General features: G+C 41.6%; 1 protein-coding gene across 2 annotated transcripts in view; it reads left to right on the plus strand.

The window, feature by feature from the left end:
• Positions 1 to 24,607, plus strand: part of ccdc33 (coiled-coil domain containing 33) — a 76,463-nt gene that overhangs the window by 39,038 nt on the left and 12,818 nt on the right. For both annotated transcript variants that reach the window (XM_064335569.1, XM_064335570.1), the window contains exons 8-14: positions 1,875 to 1,976; positions 2,924 to 3,015; positions 5,624 to 5,741; positions 7,707 to 7,836; positions 8,352 to 8,485; positions 8,896 to 8,967; positions 15,964 to 16,152. In XM_064335569.1, coding sequence (XP_064191639.1) covers positions 1,875 to 1,976; positions 2,924 to 3,015; positions 5,624 to 5,741; positions 7,707 to 7,836; positions 8,352 to 8,485; positions 8,896 to 8,967; positions 15,964 to 16,152 — 837 coding nt within the window. The remainder of the gene's footprint in view (positions 1 to 1,874; positions 1,977 to 2,923; positions 3,016 to 5,623; positions 5,742 to 7,706; positions 7,837 to 8,351; positions 8,486 to 8,895; positions 8,968 to 15,963; positions 16,153 to 24,607) is intronic.

Here is a 24,607-nt window from a genome sequence, read left to right on the forward strand (position 1 = left end):
CCCCTTTTTTAACACAAGCCTGAAAATGACAAACAAAATAAAAGTTTCTGTTCTTGAACCGTTTTGACTACAGGCATAATCCTGGTCTCTTCTGAAAGGTTATCCCCTGGGATTTTGTTGACGCTGATGACAGAATGACTCTAAATATTACCTAAACAGAATTTTTCCAGGTTGTTCGTTTTAGTGGCCAGGTGTCCACACTTTCACCAATTAGGAACCTATTGATTCACCTCAGTCTTTAATTTTAAGTTTTAATAGTTTAATTTAATTGGTTGCAATATAACACAACAAACACTATGTCAACATGGGAATTTTATTCTTTGTGGTGTGCAAAGCTATTATAAGACGTAATATGACTTAGGACAGTTAATATTCCCTCTAAATCTTCAAAGTACCTAATCAAGAAAAATTATTAACCTATTAAAAGTTTGGAACAAAAACCAACATACACAGGGGCCGAGTTTGGGAACCACTGTTTTAAATACACTTGTTTTGATTATTTATTTTCTGGTTCTAAATAAGGAACAGCTTGCAACCCGCCATGCGCCAGGCAGCACATGTAGCCCTGAATGTTATTAGTTCAATGAATATCCCAAATATTTATGTCACTCTGATTAGTGGTACAGAATATGCAGATCAACACATCAAGTCCCTTGAGAGGATGGGGAGGGCTCAAAGTGGAAAGGTCTGGCCCTTTTAGTCAGAGAAAGAATAGCAGAGTGGATTTGTGTGAAATCCACATGCTGGTCCTTTCACCGAGTTCTCTTCAAGGGCATTGTGTCCTGGTTAATCTGAAATTACTTCAATGGTAATCAGTTTTGACTGACAAGAAAGCTTTAATGGACCCTCATAGGCCAGTGACTATAAAATGCAATTTATGGCACCACTAAGCCCCCCCCCCCCCCTCCCTGCCCCCCCCCCCTTCCACTCACCCAAGGGACAGTATATCTACTGTAAAATTGGAAACTGCTGAATTACACAGAGAAGTCCATGTCTTTCATTGGTTGGGATGCGAGAGCTATAACTGCAAGCACACCTGTCACAGAACAGTGAGTGCGATGGTTGGGCCTCTATCACGGTTCGTGCTGCATGCTGGGATTCTCGGGGTTGGCCGTTATTTACACTGTCCATAAAAATCGACAGCCGCCGTGTTGTTTTAATGGAGGACAGTCGAGGGGGCCCTGAGCTGTAACGACCACACAGTGACAGGCTGCTCAGGCTCAAAGATTGAAAGCTTTCGTTTCTGTTTTTATCATTCTCTCAAGAGCAGATACACCTACACTCTATCTACAATGTGTGGAACAAACTGGTTCAGTGAATATTGAAAGAGCTTGTTTCAGATATAGCCATTCGTTTAAGGAAAAATATGAAATAAAAAAATGTTTTTTTTATTCAGAGGTAAGGATTACACAGAGTTGGGGCCAATTCTGTAATATTTCAGTCAATTCCGAAAATAAATTGAAATTCAATTTATTAACGGAACATGGTAAATGGTAAATGGACTGCATTTATATAGCGCTTTTATACAAAAATCTCTTTTTTACAATTGATGCCTCTCATTCACCCATTCACACACACACTCACATGCCAATGGTGAAAGACTGCCGACAGTAATAGTAACAGTAATAACATTTACAAAAATCATTTTGGGACATAACATTCGGTGTAAAAGTGGTAGTTTGGGCATCACAGGTGTGTGCTCACAGTTCTGATGATTATTTTGAATGTACGATATGTACTGCTGTTGTGAGAATCATCCTTCCACTAATTCTTAAAACCAAGGGCCTGACTTTGAGATCATGAGTTCGAAAGTACTATATAAATACAATCTATTACTATGATTATTTATCGCCAGGTCTGTTTCCTCTGTGCAGGAACACAGCTCAGTGCCTGAGGGAGTTCAGCTGTATGTATCCCTGGTACGGCGGATCAGCATGCTACCCAGACTGCCCCATTTTTCCTTCACCGGCTTTGAGGTGAATCAAGTTTTACAACCTTCTCAGGAGTTTGCTTCAGATACAGCACACTGTATTTATTCTCACGCACACAATCGCTTACATTAAAAACAACATGTAAAAACTTTGTGTATTTAAACATTCAAGTTGCTTAGGTGGAATAAATATACGGAATAAATACTCTGGATTTCACTTGAATAATAATGATAATGAGATCAAATGAAATCTCAATCACATTAGCATCTGCTGTGGTGTGTATTTAACAACAGGAGTTTAAATGTTTAGTGTTAATTTTACTCTGATGGAGTGCTTTCAATCCCTATTTGATCCATATAAACTCTGGCGAATTAATTCTGAACATTTTGCTTTGCAGTTACAGTACTGTCAGACCTGGGCCCTACCATGGAATAATAGCCAGTATAATTAACTGAAACAGCGTATTGGATGTCAGAAAAACAGGATCCAGGCAGTAACCTTAGCAGACTTGATATGCTTACTCTTCTGATAATACCTGTTTTATCACGTGTGTCTCAATTTTTTTTCCGAGAATAGTGAGTGAATTATAAAGCACTTATCCCTGCAAATCAAGCTTCTGGTGTTCCATAAAGATGTAAAGTGGAAGCATTCCCATTTTTGAAAAACCATTATATTAAATTAATTTGTTCTAAGTGGGTCTTAACAGTCTGTCTCTTGCTTTAACAATGGAGAAATCCATTCTTTTGTTTCTTTTCCAATGAGATGAAAGATGACGCTAACTAAATCACTCTCCCATTAATTGAGAATTATTTCTTTGATGCACACCATGCCGGAAGAGGTATTGAACAGAAAGTGAGTTTAAATGCCTGAGCGTAGGGGGGTCAGCTGGCTTTCAGAGGCTGGAAGGCTCGCTGTGATTACAGATTGTATAGAGGGGCAGGTGTAGGTGACTCTCTGCCCTCAGTTCTCTTCTATTATTGAAATGGTTTCAGGTGCTGCTGCAGGCCCTGGAGAGGCCCCTTAGAGAGCCGGCGGGTCCTCTGGTTGCCGTGGCGCGCATCGTCCCAGACTACGATTCTTACAGGTAAGAATCCTCCAGCTGAACACCTGAGGGGGAGACTACACATCAATGTAATATTACAATGAACACCATACAGTACAATACAGTGCAATGCAGTGCAACTCAGTATAGTGCAAGAAAGTACAAATTAGTTTGTAATGGACTTTACTTGTACACACAAACCATGCGTTAATGTGAACACTACTTACTGTAGTTTACACATCTTTAGACATTTTAAGTTATAAAATAACAAGTGAGCAATTCTCAGACTGACATTCAGCTTTTTAATTCCCTTTTTAATATGAATTGTGATGCACTGTGTGACAACCTATTTGAAAATTGTGCTATGAAAAAATAAAAATGCACTGATTGGTTGCTTGATCGATTGACTGATAACTGCGCTTGAAGAAAGGCTTTGGTTTTGGTGCATTCTCGTGTCCCGCTGATTGAGTAGGACACAAGGAGGCTCGCCTGGAAGCTCAGGGGTCAGAGCCGGCACTGCGAGAGTGCGATCTGCTGCCTGTTAATATTCGGGTCCCTGACATCAATTAAGAGAGAGAACCGAGCGCTCTTCCTCCCCGTCAGGCCACGGGCCTTTTAGAACCGCGGGGCAGAAGTAAGCGTTTAAAAGCTTGCCTCGGACAGGGGGTGGAGCTCGGGGAGATCTGCAGGATCTGTGCGGGGGGGAGGGGATAATGGCACGGGCAGGACCTCCATTAAGAGCCTGGCCGTCGCACCGCTGCGTTTGTCAGCTCTGATCAGGCTGAGGGAGCCGTGAGCCGCCCCAGACTGGGCTCCCCTGGGAGGCCCGTACCGTAGCCCTGAACTCATTCACCTTTTCCCGGCCGTGGATAGATTAGCTAATGGCCTTTTATTAGCGACATGACAGGTAATGTTATTCAATTTGGGGGAGGGGAGGAGAATTTCTTCAATGATTTAATTGTATTTATTTTTTCCCGCTCATATTTCTTTTAAAAGAGGCATTTTTATTATGCATGTTTGCGTAATAATTCAATTTTAGTTTGGTGTTACAAGAAGATAAAAGCCTTATGATTTGTATAATGTTTTTATGCATTTGGTGAGCTTCAATTCAGGGTTGAAAATGTTAGTTAGATTACAGCCTGCAGAGGTCCTTTGAGATGCATAGCAACAATGAGCCAACCTGGTTCCAGCTCCACATTGGGAAAGGGCAATACTGAGCCAGCCTGGTTCCAGTTCTACAATGGGAAAGGGGCATAATGAGACAGCCTGGTTCCTGGTCTACTGTGGAAAAGGGCTATACTGAGCCAGCCTGGTTCCAGCTCTACAGTGGGTGAGGGGTAAAATGAGCCAGCCTGGTCCCAGATCTACAGTGGGAAAGGGGTATAATGAACCAGCCTGGTTCCAGCTCTACAGTGGGAAAGGGGCATACTGAGCCAGCCTGGTTCCAGCTCTACAGTGGGAAAGGGGTATAATGAACCAGCCTGGTTCCAGCTCTACAGTGGGAAAGGGGCATAATGAGCCAGCCTGGTTCCAGCTCTACAGTGGGTGAGGGGTATAATGAGCCAGCCTGGTTCCAGATCTACAATTGGAAAGGGGTATAATGAGCCAGCCTGGTTCCAGCTATACAGTGGGAAAGGGGCATACTGAGCCAGCCTGATTCCAGCTCTACAGTGGGAAAGGGGTATAATGAGCCAGCCTGGTTTGAGCTCTACAGTGGGAAAGGGCTATAATGAGCCAGCCTGGTTCAGCTCTACAGTGGGAAAGGGGTATAATGAGCCAGCCTGGTTCAGCTCTACAGTGGGAAATGGGTATAATGAGCCGGCCTGGTTCAGCTCTACAGTGGGAAAGGGCTATAATGAGCCAGCCTGGTTCAGCTCTACAGTGGGTAAGGGGCATAATGAGCCAGCCTGGTTCCAGCTCTACAGTGGGTGAGGGGCATAATGAGCCAGCCTGGTTTCAGCTTTACAGTGGGAAAAGGGTATAATGAGTCTGGTCTGGCTGAGCTCTTGTTTCTAATAATGCTGGGACTACATCACAACTCTGTGCTGATCACAACTCTGTTTTATTTATTATCATGTCCTGGTGTTATAAGAACAATCAGCTGGGTGGTCATTGTGCTGAGACCACCATGTTTTCATTAATATCCCACCTGGTAGGGGCTGAGAAAGGGAACCCTCTCAGTATTTCAGCAATTTGAGGGCCTCGTCACAGAAAACCTGTTCAATCATTCATTCTGTGTTTGGAAATTGACTGTGTGCTTATGGGATTGTTATGCTCTGCAACTGTTAGGACCAGTGTAGGGAAATTTAGCATTATGAGCTATTTTGAGCACGATGGTGTGTATGCGTGTGCATGCGTGCGTGTGTCTGTCTGTCTGTGTGTCTGTCTGTATGTCTGTGTACTCTATGTATGCATGTATGTATGTGTTGTGATGGGTTGGTTGTGTGTTTAAAGGTCATGTACAGTATGTGTGTGCACATGCTGTGTTATGGAGTGGCTGTATGTTATGGATTTTATGTGTTTGTGTGTATTCTGTGATGGGCATAGTGGGTTTAGGTTATGGATGTGGGTAGATGCAATGATGGGCATATCTGGGCGTGGCTATGGATGTAGCTAGATGTGGTGATGGGTGTGGCTGTGTGCTTCATAGAGACTACATGCTCCAGACCCCTCGTGCAGCCGGCATCGCTATGACCTCGGTGACCTTTCCCCACCCTTCTGACTTCGCCTTTGCTGTGCCCCCACTTTCCAGCCAGGGCCAACTACAGGTGAGCGTCATCCTATTGGTTCATATGTGTTAGCAGTGTGTTACAGCTGCCCTCTGTGGGCCATCCAAGTGTCACTTCACAATTAATTTGCTTGAAATCTTTAAAATAAACGGCTGACATCTTTATTGCATGCTACCTCATAACCGAGTATTCTCTATTTGTGCATCTGGATATGAACTGAAACCATTGAGGTCAGGTAACTTTCTGGAGAGTGCAGCAAAAAGGCCCTACCTGGATGTCAAACCTATGGCCTCCTGGTTGAATGCTTTTCCATGTGTTGGAAGCTAAGGTGAAGGACAGAGTGGAGGGAAGGAAGCAAGGGAGGGAAAGAGAGGTGTGGAAAAAGTAGGAGTAAAAGAAAGAAAGCAGAGAGAGAGAGATTGTGAGAGTGAGGGGGAGAAGGAGATAGAGAGAGCATCTGTGTGGCCTCTATAGGCATTGATCTTGTGATATAGTGTATCTTCCTCTTCCTGTCTGGCTGTCTCTCCTCATCTCTCCTCTGCCGCTCTCTCCTTTCATCTTTCACAGAGAGTTTCGCTCTCTCTTCCCTGCAGCCTTTGCCTTTTAGCAGGAAACGGGTCATCTGTCTCCTCTCTCCCGGTGCTGAAGAGCTGGTCCTGAGGCTGACCTGTGCTTCTCTCTACCTCTCGCATCGATCTGCTTAACTGCCTGCCTCCCTCTATCAATACACCCATCCGTACTGCCCCTGCCTGTCTGTGCGCCTGCTCTCAGTGTACAGCTTACTGCCTCCCCGCTCTTTATCTGTGCAATCCCTCCCACAATGAGGTTAAAAGCTTTATTAGTGCAAAGTCAGTATGTCTGTCTTTTCCCGCAGAATTATGTTGGTCACGATACCGACAAGTGAAAGCTTTCTTGCAGCATGATGCATTATGAGCTCGGCTAAATGGTACGAATGTGTGTGTGCGCATAGGTGCCTAGACATTTGTATGTGTGTGTGTGTGTGTTTATATGTGAGTGCCTAGTCATTCATGTGTTTGTGTGTGTATGTTTATACGTGGGTGCCTTGTAATTTGTGTGTGCGTGTGTGTGTGTGTGTGTGTGTGTGTGTGTGTGTGTGTGTGTGTTTTTACGTGGGTGCCTTGTCATTTGTGCGTGTGTGTTGTGTGTGTTGTGTTGTTTACGTGGGGCCTTGTCATTTGCTGCTGTGTGTGCTTTGTGTGTTTGTGCTTGTCTTGGCATGCCTTGTGCATTGTGCGTATTTGTCTTCCGTCTGTGTGTGACGCTTTTGTCTGTGACACAGGTGCGCTGCGCCCCCTCTCTCTGGGGACGGCTGCGGGTCTGTAGGGTCCCACGTGGATCCTGCAGCGTAGCCAGGAAATCTGAGCTGCTCCTTTAACACGAGCCAGACTCCTCAGGGTTTACCACCCTGTCTGGGCATCTGAAATCTGACTCTAAACACACATCCGCAAAGAGAAGCTACCTGGCTGGGAGAAGACAAATACTACCCGCTTCCTGGGTAACAAAATATTATAAAGCTGTAAAAATGTGGTGGGGGAGGGTATTTTATACAAGCAGCTTGTAGTAAGGTGATTATCTGCATGTAACTTCATACATTTTCATACACAAATTAACATTAGATTTTTAGATTTTAATGTTGTAATAAAGTTACATTTTAATGAAAAAAAATGCCTTTGTCATTAAGACATTCAAATATCTGGATACAGTAAATGCTCTGAGCTCTGGCAAGTGAAGCCGGTTTCAAGGTCATAGCATCTCTGTATTTAAGGATTGCCGGTGCTGCCTTTCCCCCCTCAAAGTGTCACCGTGTGTGTGTGTGTGTGTGTATGTCTGTCTGTCTCTCTGTGAGAACGTATCAGAGCCAAGCCCGGTCTACCTGATCCCCCACTGCGGTTCCAAACACTGAGCATGCTCACAAACAGCCTCAGCACTTCCTGCAGAGGAGTGGAGAGGAAGCTGAGTTTGCCTTGCTGCTGTGTCTTACAGGTGTCTCCCGCCGGGGTTCCCGAGGAACAGCCAGTGTGGAACCACTGCTTCCTGTTCCTCGGTCGGGACTGCGCCACTATTTTTACGGGGGAGGCCGCTCTGGTCCTGGAATACTACCCCACCACCACAGGTGGGACACAAAAATAAATGAATAAATAAATAAAAGTAAAACATACAGTATATTGTATATGCGGTGCCCTGCAAATTGTGGTAATGGGACAGTGAAATTTGTTATTTTTGCTATATAATTAAGATTTTAAGATGAATGTGAGACAAAAGTAAAACAGAAAACAGATTTTATTTCATCTGGATTCATCTGTCATCAACTGCACTTGTCATCCTTGGCTAGCCTATATGGTGATTAACTTTCCAAACATTTCTGTAAAATAGTAAAACACATGTAACATATGCATGTAAATACCATGAAACAAAAGCTTATTGTTTGTACTTCTGTCGCATATTCACCTTTTGATCTCAAATGCCTTAAGTATATAGCAAAAATAACAAATTTCACTCCACCGTTACCATACTGCTGGAGGGTATTGTATTGTGTGTGTGTGTGTGTGTGCACGCGCATGACACACAGCCTCACAACTGAACTCTCTCTCTCTGTCTCTCTCCCGCCTCCATCCCTCAATCCCCCAGTGATGAATTCAGTCAGCTGGTACACCTGCAGTCCCATAGGATTGTCTGCTCTGATCCTAGATCAGCAGCTCTATGGGAAGCTGATGTCAGAGACAGGGCTGAAGGGCCTGAGAGTGGAACAGCTCCCCCTGCAGGTTTGAAGGCGTTATGTATCAACCGGTTTCAGTTGTACTCGGTGCGTGTTGAGTTTGAATCCCTGAGATGGTTTCAGAAAAAAAAAATCATTCATGTGCATTGTTGAGTTTTATGCTGAAGGCTATTTTAGTCTCTGATTTTTACGATGTAAAATTTTTAGAATAAACTAAGACTAAACTCAACCAATTACTTGTGACAACTTTCATGTACGCTCTGTAGTCTATACTTGGTATGGTCCCAAGACTTTTTTTAATGAAAACCTCTTGTCATTCTCATCTTGTCAACTGCCACAGTTTTGAAGTCAGCTTAAGAGAGCAAAACTGGCTCTGCTGGTTGGGTTTTAATCCCTATTTGAGATGAGAATTTGTGTGTTTGTTTGGTTTGAATCCCTCTCTCCTACGGTTCTCAGGGCAGCATGCTGAAGACCACATCAGATACCACTCCCTCTGTGGGCATCATTCTCCGTTTGATTGGCTCAGAGGTGAGTGTCAATCATGCTCTTCTCCAGTCAGACTGGTATCATTCTATTAGTATCCTCGCATACATAAAGCAGCGAAAATAGAAATGGGATTTTAATACAAGCTGACATTTTCCAGAATTATTATCCCTGATAGATTAAGCTTGTCTGGTTCCCCTGTTAAGTTAATTATCATTATAAATCCTGCACAAAATAGTTTTGATTGTTTCTTTGGAATCTGCCAGTGATTTGATATTAGAAGAACTAATGTATTAGCAAAGCATATTGAGTTCTAGACATATGAAGTGTGTAAAATTTGGATATTGAACAACTCGCATGTGACTCTTTTACTGCAAGTTTGATTCATTGGTCCATCATAACTGTTTATGTAGACTTTATCACATTCAAATCACATTAATCAAAGTGTTGCGGTAAACAATTTTAATCAATACAAATTTCCATGTAGTCGATTTGTCTTAATTAAAGCATAAGGACATAAATAGAGTTATACTGAAAACAGTTTTCAGATGTTCAACGTAGTCGGCACTTGGTTGCATTCTCTCTCTGTGACTGATGCTTCTTTAAAGCAAGCATCAGTCACAGCTCGTGTGAAGATTAAAAGTGTTTATAGGAGCCCAATGAGTGGCAGTGTGTGGTTAAAAATGATTCATTCGGTTCAGGCACCATGCTGTGGTCCATGGATGAGCCTCATGGTCTTGGATTGTATTGAGGCCGTGCAGTGCTGACTGTGGCTAGTTGCCCATAGGGCAGTGTGCAATTGTCCATTGCATCGGCCAGGATATTGGAGGTTTCAGTGAGCTGGTGGTCCGCGTTCATCGCTCTCTAGTGACCCCACTGGTTGATCGGACGCCCATGGACTGCATGTCAAAGCCACATATGAGGGGTCTTCCTCTGACTCCGCTCTGTGTTAGCTTGGCTGTAGTTTGTGGTGTGAAAAGAAACAGCTGGCGACACCATGTGTTTCAGAGCAGAACCTTACTGTATGCTCTCCCAAATCGGCAGTGGGCTTCATGCATGAACGTGGCTGTGGGCTGAACATTCCATATTTGTGCGGGAATTTGATGCAGGCCCACGTTGGCTGCCAAATTCATATGTAAAAAAATAAATAGGTAAAAAATATTCTGATTATTTCATCAGACATTTACTTTGTTCTCTAATCTGATTGGTTTAGCCATGCAGTTCTCTGACTCTGATTGGCTATTTGCGTGATGGAGCCTCACAGAGTGCTACAGATACTGGACTGCATGTGGTTACAGAGGCAGCAGGCTGGAGAGCGAACAGAACTCACTTTATTACTCTGTAATATTTACTGTGCAGCGCTCTTATTGTACTGGAGATGCCTTTATAGGGCTCAGAGGGACAATGGTGAGTTTACAAGCAGTTGAGAGTACCTGAGTGACACATCCATCTCTATTTGTCTGTGTGTTCCCCCTCCCTCCTCCCCCAACACTCATCCGATAGGCCTCTTCTCTCATTTCCTCGCTCTCCTTCTCCTGTCCATCTCTGCCCCGCTCTGTCATCTCTTTGTCTTCCTCTCATGTTCCTCCTTTCCCTTTCTCTTCCCTCACCCTGAGTGAATCTTTCTTCCTCCATCTCCTTCCTGCTTTCTGTACTTCCTTGTCTCTTTGTCTCGCTCTCTCCCTCCTTCTCTCATTATTGCCTTCTTCTCTCTCATTCCTCCTGCCCATCTCCTATTCTTCTCTCTCACTATATCTCTGTTCCTCCCCTTTCTCTTTCTTTCACTCCTCTCGCTCCGTTATCCGTCTGCCTCCGTCTAGAACTTTCTCCTCCCCTCTCTTCGTTCCTCTCACTCACCTCTCCTCTTTCCCACCATCCCTCTTTCCCCCTCCCTCTCCCTATACTTTATGAGTGATGGGAGCAGGCAGGGACCGTGACTCATACAGATTAATAGAATGGTTGTAAAGCTGTAATAGGCTCAGATCGAGGCATTAAGTGATTGTTTCTTTGGGGCCTCTCCAGTACACTATACAGCTGAGGTGGCTCATAAATCTACCGCTTTGAGAGAGTAGGTGCACAGGATTAAGTGGATAACATGCTTTAGAATGCATGTATTTTATGCAAGACAAATAATGCATTCTAAAACATGTAAATATATTGGTGATGAGAGCCAAAAATAATTGATATTCATGTTATTAATGAATATGCTGTTGAGGAGGAAATTATCAAATTATGAAATATCATGTGAGGTGACGATCTTGAAATATATCATAGGCTTGCACATGTTGTAACAGTAGTCAGGTAGCTTTATTAAAGGATTTCACTTTAATGAATGCATTTTACTGGAACATACTTATAAGAATTTGTCATATGCAGAATAAGCACAGAGATGAGGTGGATGTTTGTGTAACATATGGGAGTAGAGAAAGAGTGTGATGTGAGGTGATAGAAGATGTTGAAAGCAGTGTTTGCAGTACTCCTGAGATTCTGTGGGTGGGGGGGGTGGGGGGGGGCTTTTGGTAGAGCTGGCACGGTGGAGGAAGGTGAAGGAGGTGTGATGCATTATTCATGGGGGGGGGGGGGGATATGAATGCAGACAGTAAGTGCCAAGTTAATTTGTTTTTTTTTTTGCTTTCCAGCTGGTCACCAAAATAAATTATCACTTCAAGCCAGGCAGTAAAGGTGATTTAGATGTGTGTTATTACAGCATCTGAGCTAGAAGAGGGAATATTACGGTATAAACTGGCGGTGTGTTCAGTGCACATAAATATAATTACGGAATCTCAATTTGTCCAGTACACACCATGAATCAAGTACAATATACAGAATAATGATTCATAAATCAATCAATTCAGTGTCTGTGTATGCATGTGTGTGCATGTGTGTACAATATAGAATGATCATTAAATTAAATATGATATTATAGTAAACTTTGATAAGGGCATTCTTGCACTGCAGAGAAATACATTACATTACGTTTCATTTTATTTGGCAGATGACGTACAATGAGTGCATACCGAAGGTCCAGAACCCAGGTCCGATAAGATACAATTCTCATTAAGTATCAGTTATCCATTGTTATGAACATCAAGTCTATTTCACGCAGTAAGCACGTCAGTAAAGTTATGGAAACTGATACTAGAAGTGAGGCATGACGCAAGAGATATGATAAAGAGCTACAACAAGAACCATCAAGATGACAGTACAAGTGCAACTCAAAAGTGCTAGATAACGATACAACAGTAACATGCATACAAATAATACAAGACAGTGATCAGAGATTGGGAGTAACCCTGCAGAGTTAGTCAAGGTACAGTCAGAAGAAAAATCCACAGTGGAAAATGGGCAGTGACCGAGTGGTTCATAGAGGAACAGGGAGTTTATTCCACCACTAGGGAGCTAGGGTGGATAAGGTGCAACAAACTCCCCATTTCTCCCAAACTATATATATATATATATATATATATATATATATATATTCACTTTTTTGTGAAACTGAATAAATAAAGTCATTTCAGAGTGACAGGAAGTGTGGTGGCATGGGTCAGACGGGTGATTAGCTTCTATCATTCTCTAATCGCGTCCCGCGGCCCGGCTCCAAATGGCTCACAAATCCAGAACCGCAGACATCTGATGTCTTTTTCTACAAAGGGCGTGTCACGCTGCGGCAGCGGAATATTAATGTCCTGCTTCAGAGGGCCTGACATTCATATCTCTCAAAACCCTGTTGCCGATTACTTGGAAAATATTTATCCCTGTAGGTAAAAAAAAAAACGATGGAAAGCTTTAAGGTTTATTTTCTGTCACTTCAGTGGAGACGACTGTGCGTAAAGGCGATCGAAATGCTACTCCATATCGGGGAGCATTTAAAGCTTGCAGGAAAGCGAGGGAACTGCAGATGTTGGCTCCGAGATTGATGTGTCCTTATCTGAGTAATGCAGGGTATGCATTGAAGACAATAGTGAAAAGTGAAATCCGTGCTTGCATTTAATGAACATCTCCCTGAAATATAGCTAAGATTAGGTGAGGTTCGCTTTGGTCACTATTGGAGCGAGCGCAGCAGGACACGAGAACAGGGAGCATTCACGTGGCTCAGCTGCATACTTCCTGCTTCGCCAGCGTCCCGGGGGGCAGATTCTGTGATTTGCTAATTGATTCAGACTTACATGGTGCCTCCTGAGCGGACATCCTTCATGCTCAGGGGGAAGCCTGGGGCAGACATGTCTCCTCTTGTGAGGCTGTTAGACCGTTTCAGAACCACGGACAGCGCAGCAGGTCTGAGTATCCTTCAAGCAGGCTGAGAATAAAGACGCGTTCATGGCTCTGCCCATGATCGCTGTTCTAGAGACGTTTGTGTGTGGGTGTTCAGTTTCATTAGGTGTACTGAATGTTTAGCTTAATTAATAATCGGCACCTGTTTTTGTATGACACGGGGTGCCTTTCAAAGAAAAAAAAAAAACAAACAAAACAATTACACAGGCAACAGCATACAGCAGTTAGTTGAATGGATGGTACGTCATTATTGCGTGCGCGTGCTGCACCGCTCTGGTGTTCTGGGTAATAGCCGGGTAGGGTGTCATGCTACGGAGAACAAATGAATGACTGCCAGACGTGAGAAGGTAGGCGTGCTCGCTCATATCTTAATATGTCCCTCGGTATTCCGTCTCATTACTACTGACCACTATATTCCGCTTCCAGTCACGCGCCGCGTTCGGGAGTCCTGCTGCCGACTGAACCCCTAACTCAGAGATAGATTTGCGCTTTTGCTCCGTCCAGTGGTCCGCTAATTTGATTTCCCCCAAATGACGTTAGATTAACGAACCGGCAGCGGGATGCTGGCTCTTCCTCATTAAAGAACTTTCTACCCATCTGTGAGTCCGGATCTCTGGGATAGCTAAGAGGTAGATTGTTGTTTTCCTTGTAAGAAGGGATTTTTTTCTTTCAATGACAATTATAACAATTAATGCCGTTTTGTAGTGTTTATCCATTACTTTTATTTACGCTCTCTGTTTGTTATTTTGATGCATTTATACGTAGCCTATGTGTGTGCCACCGGTTCACAATGAACCTACCCACTGGCTCCCCGCGGTGTATGTGTTGGGTCACTGAATAGCAACTCGCTCAGACACTACACGAAATGTCTGTCTACTGTCTTTCATTGACCTGGATTAGCGTGGAATCGTTTTTAGTAGCTGTGTCGATCGGGGTGATACAGATCCATCAGTCTATTTCCTATTTCAACTGAATCGAGAATTGAAAAAAAGAAAAATTTAATCACAAGCCAGTTACTAAAAAAAAAATTGTACAGATAGAAAAAAGTTCTTAACTATGTTTTTCAGACAAGTATGTTAGTTTTGAAATCAAGTTATTGCTTTGTATAATACATATACATTTTCCAACATTTCTTTGTTGTAAATGTGAATTTTATATCTGTCATAAATTTTGATTTTTAAAAAAACTGCATTAAGGTGCTATTCTAACATAAGGTTTTGAATACATGTATGCATTAATCAAATTTGTATTTATCACTTTTATTTTAGCATGTACACCAGAGGATCTAATTAAAATGAAAGTTGAATCAATTAAGTTTAATTAATTTTGCGCTGTCTTCGTGTTTATGCATTCTTTCTGCTAATGAAAGAAAGGCCCTTGGACTTCAGAGACCACCCAGTGGAATATCAAGGGTCAATATATTCTTGATGCCTCAGAGAACAAATTAAGAAAGTGCCATGTGCCTGAAATATAGTGTATAAATATTGCTTTTTCATGTTGAGACTATTTAAATCCCTTGCTCATAAATTTAATAGCATTCAGTAAATTAAAAAATAAATCTTACTAATAATCCAAACACATTTCTCTGGAATCATACTGTAATGCATATATTTTGTTATATATTAATAATATAATTAATAATTAAATAGCATTCAATTAAATTAGAATACTATTTTTAAAGCATTATGTCAGAAAATTCAATGCTCCACACTCACAGTTTGACTTCAAGTTTGATGAAGCCTTTTGTGGTTGGTCTTAAATGAACCATACTCAACACTGTTATGAATATGTGTCTTCTAAATTCTGCATTGCTCATAGCATTCACTTTTTGAATATATGTCAAGGAACATCAGTAAAGTTTAAAAAAATCCTATGAACATTTGAGGAAAATACAATTCAGTAATTCTATTATAAGCTCTATTTATACAGAAGAATGCCTTCTATTGTTTATTTAGAGACAAAAATCAATTATTTTTGCATGTTGTGCACCTAGTGTATCTGTTTGCATTTCCATGTCTGTTTCAAAACAGAGATGGAAATGCAGTTAAATAAATAGTGGAATCTCTCAACGTTGAAGAATTCCAGGAAACAGGTTAAATGCACTTATGTCAGATGTCTGTTAAGGCCCGGAATGAAATTGTGCTGAGTGTCTGGATGGGCCTTGGGGTAGTGAGTGTCTGCAGGTAATCATATTAGACTGGAGTCAGTAAAATGATTTCTCGGCAGAAGGTTCCATCATGAGGCAGGGTCCATAGTGATGTAGGATGGAGGAGGGGGGGGTGGGGGGGGCATGCTCAAAGCTGGTCTGCACTCAGCTGCCATTGGCTTCAGAAGCCAGAATGGTCATGATAACATTGATACTCCAAAGCAGGTAGTGCAGAGTAACCTCTATAGCCAAATAAGTAAAACTAGTAAAAATGCTGATTTCCTGTGTTGTAAAGAGTGTGAAACTAAAACATGTGTTGGTACTGAAAGGAATACAGACTGACCTCTGGGGTGTGATTTTAATGTAATAAAGATTCTAATGAGAGATTCTACTGTCTGTGGTGCTGTTTAGTCCATCAATGGTGGCATTGTGATTACACCACAGATAACCTATTCCCAAACACAGTTTGTGTTATAGCCAGAATCCCATTTGTGTTGCTGTAGCAGTGATGCAGTGCATGGTACCATAGCAGTAAAGCAGTACCAGAGGTTATTACAGTGTGTGTTGCCATAACACTGACGGTCAATGTTAACATTATAGTGGTGCTGTGCCTGTTGCTATAGCGTCCAGACTCACTTCTGACAGAAGTGGTCCCCAGCGTGCTGCCCTGCCTGGATTTGGAGCCCTTGGAGGAGGCTGGAGCACCCTGTGTCCCTGAGCGCCCCCCTGTCCCGCCTCTGTTACCGGAGGAGTGCGTCACTCTCGAAACAGCCACTCCCATCACCGACCGCCACGCCCAGCTGCAGCTATCGGTGAGCTACACTGCAAGATTGGCATATATCACTGATACTCATTAGGCCTTGCACATCACACTCAAAGATTTAATTCTTAGCATATGTTCAAACACTGTTTTTTAAAGTCTGTTACAATATGAGAAGTGATGCGGATCATTGTTACTGTACATCATCAGAGTTTGGGTATATTCCATTTCAGTTCAGTACCTTCAGGAAATTATCTGAAATTCAATTCATTCACTGAAAAATCTTTAGTTTTTCAAATCGCTAAATGATTCTCAGTTTATTTCCTGAATTGATCGAATTTGAAATGAAATTTACTCCAAACTTGTATGTCACACTGGACCATTATGACATCACAATCACAGATGGGTTGGGTGCATTCAGAAACCCTTTAATGCCTCTTTCTCTGCCTGCACAGAATTCCGCCTCTATCCTCCTGGGTGTTGAACATGTATGTAGTGTGCTTGCAATCAAAAGACATTAAACGGGATCTGATCAATATCATCCATCAGCACGACTTTTCCCTTTCATCAGGGTTCTGTGTTCCTCATTGATCTTCTGAAATGAGATGCCTGCGAAAAGCATCTGCTTGTGCCTTTTCCCCTGCAGTCAGAGAGAAAGACTATTGATGGAAAGTTAGACTTTATGAACTCCATTCTGGACGAGGCCACTCTGTGCTGTCGATGAGTCATGTTAGCTAGTGGCTCATATTAACTGGCTCGTGTTACTGTAACTAGTGATGGGAGAGTGAGGTTTCCTCCCTGTCAATGCTGCTGCTATGACTGAAAACCTCACTTACAATTATATTTAGACATTTCGCATGTTCATAAGTAGCTCACCAAGCTTACAAATTTTTCTGAATGGCTGACTGAATAAACTGACTAGAGGAACGAATGGACTGGAGCATATGAAAATTGACTGGGTTGCCAAACTCACTATTGATATTTAGCACATCAGTAAATCTATGACTGAATGGTTGAAGAAGAAAAGAATCAGTGTTTTGGAAAGAGCAGACCTCAATCCCATTGAGATGTTGAGATGGGAACTTAAAGTGGCTATACTTAACTTTTCAGTGTTGGTGTGTTTGGCAACAGCTGTGGTGTCTGGTGGTCACAAAAGTTCATTTTCACATTCCAAACCGGAGTTGGATTTAAAAAAAAGCTATTATCAGAAGCACACTTAACGCTTATTTTTCTTCGAAGATAATCCAGCGGTAGCATATTTTGGAGCAAGGAGACTGCCTTGAGCCAACAAACAATGTTGTCTGACACGATAAAATTGAGCGACATATCAAACCTTTAACAGATGGTCTTTGGATTTTAGGTGATTGCTCTTTCGCATTCGGTCTGCAAGTTCCTATGCATGCGTCATCACATTTGAATACTTGGTGGGATTGTCGCGCTCGACTCCTCCAGTGGAAATTGTGTATACCGGAGCAGTTACAAAATGCAACCACATTGAATTGATATTGCTACAAAAATTGCATCATTAAAAGTTATAAAATATGGCATTTTTTAATATGAAAAAATTAAGAGCTGTGCATAAATGAATGCCCTCAATCATCAAAAAATTGATTACTTCAGATTATTGCGGCAAAAGGGGGATCTACAAGCTACGGAATCATGGGGTGGACTTTTTGATTGAATAAATTTTAGTTATTACCAAGTGAGGACCAGTTGAGGGTTAGTGGCACCCTCATTTGTAGAACTGAAAAAGGGTGTTCTGTCTTTTTCACATCACTGTGACTTCACTAGCTTGAAAACATCTCACCAATTTTCCAGAGACAGAAAATGAAAGAAGGAAGAAAAAGATAAGACAGAGGAGAAGGGGCAGACTGAGTGAGGAAGGAAATATGTGCACACTGGGAGAGGGTGAGGAAGAAGATGGAGAGAGAGAGAGAGAGAGAGAGAGAGAGAGAGAGAGAGAGAGAGAGAGAGAGAGAGAGAGAGAGAGAGATAAAGAGAGAGAGATCCAGAATAACAGTGTTGATATTGGTTCTTTCAGCACTCACAAAATCAGACACAGTGATGAGAACGTATCTCTACAGATCAGATTCTCAAGCATGGGTCTGCAGCTCTATCCATGTTGTTGAGACCGGTGTGGATCTGCAGTGACACCTAGTGGCAGAAGTACAGTCTTGTCTGAGTTTACCTTGAACTCAGTAAGCTCCATAATGTTTGGGACAAAGACATACTAGAATCAAAACTAGATACTGAAATCTCTCATATACCTACACCAAGGAAGCAATTGAACAGACCTGGCTAATCAGAAACACCTGTGTCATTTGCCATTTGTCCTAAATATTATGGTGCTCTGAAATAAGACTATGTATAAAAAGTGTTACAATTTCTATGTGGTGAATCCAAATAGTATGATTTGATTACAAATCTAAAATTATGTAGTGAAGGGCCAAATCTATTAAAAATATGACCCAAACATTATGGAGCTCACCGTATATTCTGTGATTTCAATGTTATTTTAAAATTGGGAGAATAAACCTCTAAAAGGGTCCATTTAATAAATCGGGAGGGAATAGTTTCGAGACGTAGAGTTCAAATCCTTCATCATAACATTGCTTTGTGTTCTGCTTCTTAAATTTAAAAAGTTATTCCAGGTGTGTTGCAAAAGGGAATTTCGGAGAGCATTCCTGCCTTTATGGTCGCTTCTGACAATAATGTCAGACAGAAGGCCTTAATTCTTAGCCCTAGAAATCTGTGCTCATGTAACAACATCCAGAAGAAAAGTCTGGATAGACTTTAGAGAACATTTAGAGAATTAAAAAAACATAGAGAATTATAATGTTTTGACCTAGTTGTCGCTTTTAAAATGTCCATAGAAATGTTGTTTCTTCTATTAAACGTTTTGTAAAAAAAAAAAAGATTTAATTTTTGCTGTCTGACTGCCAAGAGGAAAGCAATGATAAACATGTGAGACGCTATCAGTGATGAAAGGATCAGTGTGACTCTTTTAGACATTCATTTCTGAGTTCTGTTCCTTCCCTGTTCGTGCTGTGTAGGAGGCAAAGCTAGCTTTCACAAGAACAGCTCATGATGGTATGAAAGACCATTTTAAATCCCCTTGATTTAAATGTACTTGTGTCTAAAGTACGCTACCCTTCCCTTTTCTCTCTGTGGGACCTGGAGTCCTCCTGTTTTACATGCATTCGTTCCTCTCACCCTGCAGGGATTTATCACAGTTATTACAGGTGCTATTTTCCATCTTCTTTTGAAATGAGGCTTCTGGCTGTCTAGTCAAACCTGCTGGCACTGGAACGGCCACCAGTGGATCTACACAGCCAGCAGGGACAACACAGACTAACACAAGCCTGACCTTCAAAGGCAAAGACACAGACAGGCAGGCAGCCTGAAAGACAGCTACGCAGGCTGTCTGACTCTTCTGCGAGGTATGCAGTATGAGGCAACCTGACAGGCAGGTAGACAGTCAAATGGCCAGCAAAAACGCTGGACCAAGGTTGGACAGGTAGAATGTACAGATGTATTGTTTTTTATTGCTCTGCAGGTCAACATCACAACTGAAGTACAGTAGAGGTCATCTGAAACAAATCTATATGCCAGCCATGTCCTTAAAAATAAATAAGGTCTCCAAACAGTGACCTTTCAGTAAATGCTAAAAACGGTTTCATTACATTTCATTACAGTTTTCGTTGCATTGTGCTTTGAAATGTTGACAGTGCACAAAATGGAGATGCATTTATTGTGGCAAATTATAAAAAGTTTTTTTTCCTAATAATTTAAGAGCTTAGGACATCACTGTTTGTAACCTTTGTGTTGAATGACTGGATTTTTTAGTCACATGGAGACATATAAGTCTCAGAGGAAAGTGTATTCTAGCAGTCTTAATGTGATTCTGGATTTGCTCTGCGTGAGTTATACTGAGGAGCCTCCTGAACGAAGCCTCAGAGAGCTCTGTCTGTAATGAGTGTGCGCTGAGGTAAACTACAAAAATTACGTTCAGCTGCATAATGAAATGTGCAAAAGCAATTTGTCCTGCAGTGATGTGGTCCACTGACCCGCCTCTCCTCCTGCTGTGCTGTAAGATGATTGGTTATATTGACCATGTTCTGGGAGTGTTCCCCACCACTGCTCTAGCCCAGAAAGCCAGGTGAAAAAAAGAAAAGGGAAACAGATTTCAGCCCTTCAATTTTGAACAAGTCACATATGATTACATTTTAGCGTAGTGGTGGGGGGAAACCTCTATTTTCTGTGTACAGTAATAAAAATAGTGGAAGAAGACCTCTCCCACGCTCACACATACACACACACACCCACGCACAGGCACATACCATGAGCGCACAGACACACAAATGCTTGCTTACATACGCACACTAATACACATGCACTTCCGTAAACAAAAATGCAATAATGTACATACAAATGGGTGCTCACACACATACACACAAACACACCCATTCATGCACACACATAAATACATTAACATACAGTCAAATGCATGCACATACACTCATGCATGCAGATACACAGAAATCCGTGTACAGTCGCATACGCAAGCACGTACTGCTTCGATGGCAACTGTGTTTTTTTTGTTGTTGCCTGCAGCCAGAGGTTATAATTACACTGGGGCTAAAGCAGTCCCGGGGGGAGGCTGTAACTCAGCCAATAGGAGTGGCTGGAGGCAAATTGGCTGCACTGAAAATCTAAACCCAATAAAGGAATTAATATTGATTTTTATAACATGAAATGTTATTTTGTGATACTTATGATGGATGGCATTTGCAATCTATAGCTTAAGGTAACTGCATGTACAGTATAAACAAAATTCTGATTGCTTATTGAGTGATTTAAATAAGGGTGGGATATGATCACATGACCAGCGCACAAATAAGGATTTGTTGACAGCTGCCAATCTACTAAAGCATAGATGTGTTCAATTATTTTTATAAAATATTTTAATTAAATGATTCAGAATATTTTATGTCACATTGCAAGATTATGTTAATAATTCAGCACGCTGCATTACCTGACTGAGTTATGACTTTAATCTTCATTCCAACCTTGTCTGCTAAGAGAGTAATTTTTTGCCCTTGAATTTGACATTAAAGCCCAAAATCACTATGCTGTAGTAGGAATTTATTGCCATAAAAGATAAGCTAAAGAATAGAATAGAATAGATTAGAATAGCTTTATTCCCTGGGCGAATAAATAAATGCATAAAGGGACGGTCCTAATTTTGAAAAATATCATTAGTGTCAGATGGTTTTGGGGAAACATACAGCACTGTGCTGCAAGCTAATGAATCAGAATTTCAACCAGATCTATACCATACTTCTTTAAAAAATATAATTCGGAATATACCAGCCAGTTAAAACTCAAGAGGGCATTGGATACAAAAACCAGGCAAAGGAATAAGACAATCAGTATATTTTAGATTGACCTTTCCCAGATGTGCATTTAGCTGATATTCTGGTGTGAGCTTTTATGGTGTAGACAAACGAAAGACACCAAGCCATGGTGTCAATTTCGCTGTTCTGTTACAAGAAGGGAAATTTGTTTGGCTTTTCCCTGAAAAACTGGGAAAAAGAAATTTCACTTGCTTTTTTATTTTTACCTATTTTATTTTCATTTTTAGACTTCCCTATCCTGGAAAACTAGTGCAACTCGTATGAAATGCATTCAACCAGCTCAGAAAGTAGCAGCATCGCCTCTGGTAGATTGGCCTCCAGCAGTGCCCCTGCACAAGCTGCCTTAGTTGCACAGTCCACCGGCACAAATACTGAGCAGTTCAGCTGATAGATTATGGAAGAGGGTATGGAGATCCATTGTACATGTATATAAATAAAGTAGATGCCTTCTAAAATACACATAGCTAATACTTATTGCTCCATCTGGACTGTACTGTGTGAAGGACTTCCTAAATTGGGGAAATTGCATCTGTTTGGACATTAAAACTCAGGGAAATTGGACATGGTTTGTCATATCAAGGGCACTGTTTTTGCTGAGATGAACAGAGATTAGAAATAATGAACAGGCAACAGCAGCTAAATGGAAACCACAGGTCTGCAGGTCATAATTGTATTTGGTGTCTCTTGCTGGTACCCCTGTACCCCAGCAATAACCGTATTGTGTGTGATGAAATCCATGTGAGTGTGAAAATTGGCCTCTGCAGAGCTCCAGAGGTGAGCACTGCAGGGGAGGACTGAGCTGTGGAAGGACCCGAAGGTCAGGTGTGATTCAGGGCAGGTGGGGAGTAAGCTCCACTGGTGGGGTCTGTCTTCATGGAGCGCCTGAGTGTGAGGTCTCTATGTTTACGACTAATATCGCAGCCTAAGATAAGTAGACATTGTATTGAGATCAAGATTAAGTGAAGGCGGGAGAAAACTCGCCCATTTAGGGTTATAGGTCAGGGTTTGTACTTTTACTATGGTCTGACTGAGATGCCGGTGTTAGCGCCTTATATGAGCTGTCTGAGACTTGTCGAGAGCTCTGGCTCTAACCTGTATCTGTGTGCGGAGAAATTAGATTCAGAGATCTGACTTGGTTGCAAAAATTCAACTATGTGTTTTCGGACATTAAAAAATAATATTATCTATGAAATAAAAAAACAACTAATACATTTGTGGGGCAAAGTACAAAGTGCCGTTTAGTTGCAAAAAATGTGAAAAATAGTATGTTTGAGCATACTACGAGTTAAATTAATTAAACTTTAATTATACTTAAGGTATATGAAATTATAAAACAATGTATTTTAAGTACATTTTAGCAGACTATTTTTTCACATTGGTGAATTATGGTGAATTAAGGCCTGGATTGTGTCCCTAATTTTGACTAAATGTGAGATAAATTGTTAATCACTGAACTCTCAAAGCTCTTTCAAAAGAAAAAAATAAGCAACATTTGCCTTCAACTGTGAATCAATTTAAGAAACAATGTTGTTTTAATTCCCAGTTTTGGTGTCTGTTATTTTTGGTGTACGTATCTGGGTGTGCAGGTGAAAAAGACTGACATTGTTTCTTGTCTGTCCTCTTTCTCGTCTCTGTTACAAAGACAGAAGCATAAATTCCAACTTTCACAGTTGTTCAAATTAAAGTTGTAAGCAGCCCGCTGGTTGGCTGGCGAAGTTGCTATGGAGGGCTTGTGTTGTGGTAACAGGAGAACAGTGGCAGTGGTAGAGTGAAAGAAACACAATGGAGGCTCCTGCTGTCTGTGGAGCAGCTTGAGATTAGGGCGCTGTTTCCCGATCAGACTCTCCATGGAGGAACCTAAAAATGAGGCTGGCGTTTCTGCTGGGGGAAAGGTAAGCTGAACGCACCAACCGTTCTGTTGACCACCCAGAGGCAGGTAAACACTTGTCAGTGTTTGTTTAAGAGGGAGAGATGGTAATGACTCTTGTCCTAGAGCTGGGAGTCACTCAGGGCTTGTCCACAGATACACAAATAGACCAGGTGTGCGACCTCATCCCTGGCAACCGGGATTACCTGCGCAGGTACGCCTAGAGGGCTCAGGGGAGGTGTGTTACAGACCCCTGGAGGAGCGAAAAGGGTGCCAGGTTTTGGGACTTCTCATGGAGATGTAGGAGCGCGTGTGTGTTCAAGACATGGCTCAGTATTACAGACCACTCTCCACACCAGTGAGTAGCAGATTGGGGAACGTGCGTGGTTTGGGAAGTGGACACTTCACCTGAACACTCTGAACTTAAATTGGAGCCTGTTTCTTTTTTAAACCGGGAAAGTGCTGCATATGGCAGAATTTATGTCACTATTGATTTTCTGTCTTCATATTTTACAGAAAGGGAAGCTTTACTGTATTTGCTAATTATATCTTTCAAATAGATTTATGAAAATTTACTTTATGCCCTCCATTTTATTCACTATGTTAGCATTTTCATTATTTTTGCTGTTTTTTTATTTCTGAATGAAAGAATACTACATTTTACTGCCACAGACAGGAATAATTTTACAATTTCTTTCTTATAATAGCTGTGGTCTTTTTTTATTTTTGCCTCTGGGAAATTCCCTATGAAAAGTCTTCTCTGAAATTCTGATTGTAAGTGGTCTCGCATACAAAATCCAATTCGCTGATCTGTCTGTTGTGTTGCGGATTGTGCCTGCTGTGACAGTTCATTAAGAATTCCATTTTAATTTGAAATCGATTGATTCACTACAGGAAACACTGTAGTAAAGTGCACATCCTGTAATGAATTGCATATCTGTCTTGTTGGTTGTTTAAGTGATGAAAGTGTTTTTACTTGAACGGGAGTTTTTATTTTTTCTTCAGTGTGTAAGATGTCATATCTAATTGCTCGGAAACAGGGCACTGTGTGTTTATTTCTTCAGTGGGAGCAAAGGGGTTTCTGTGATCTTACCTGTTAATTCAACTGCAGATGAGCATTCGTTTCAACTCTCCTGCTCTTTGTTTGTACTGGGCTTGATATGCATCCTGGCATCTGTGAGAACCCAAGAGGAATAGCACTGTTTTAACATGATTGTATCTTA

The sequence above is a fragment of the Anguilla rostrata genome, chromosome 5 (assembly GCF_018555375.3).
Source record: "Anguilla rostrata isolate EN2019 chromosome 5, ASM1855537v3, whole genome shotgun sequence".
In the NCBI taxonomy this organism is placed as follows: Eukaryota; Metazoa; Chordata; class Actinopteri; order Anguilliformes; family Anguillidae; genus Anguilla; species Anguilla rostrata.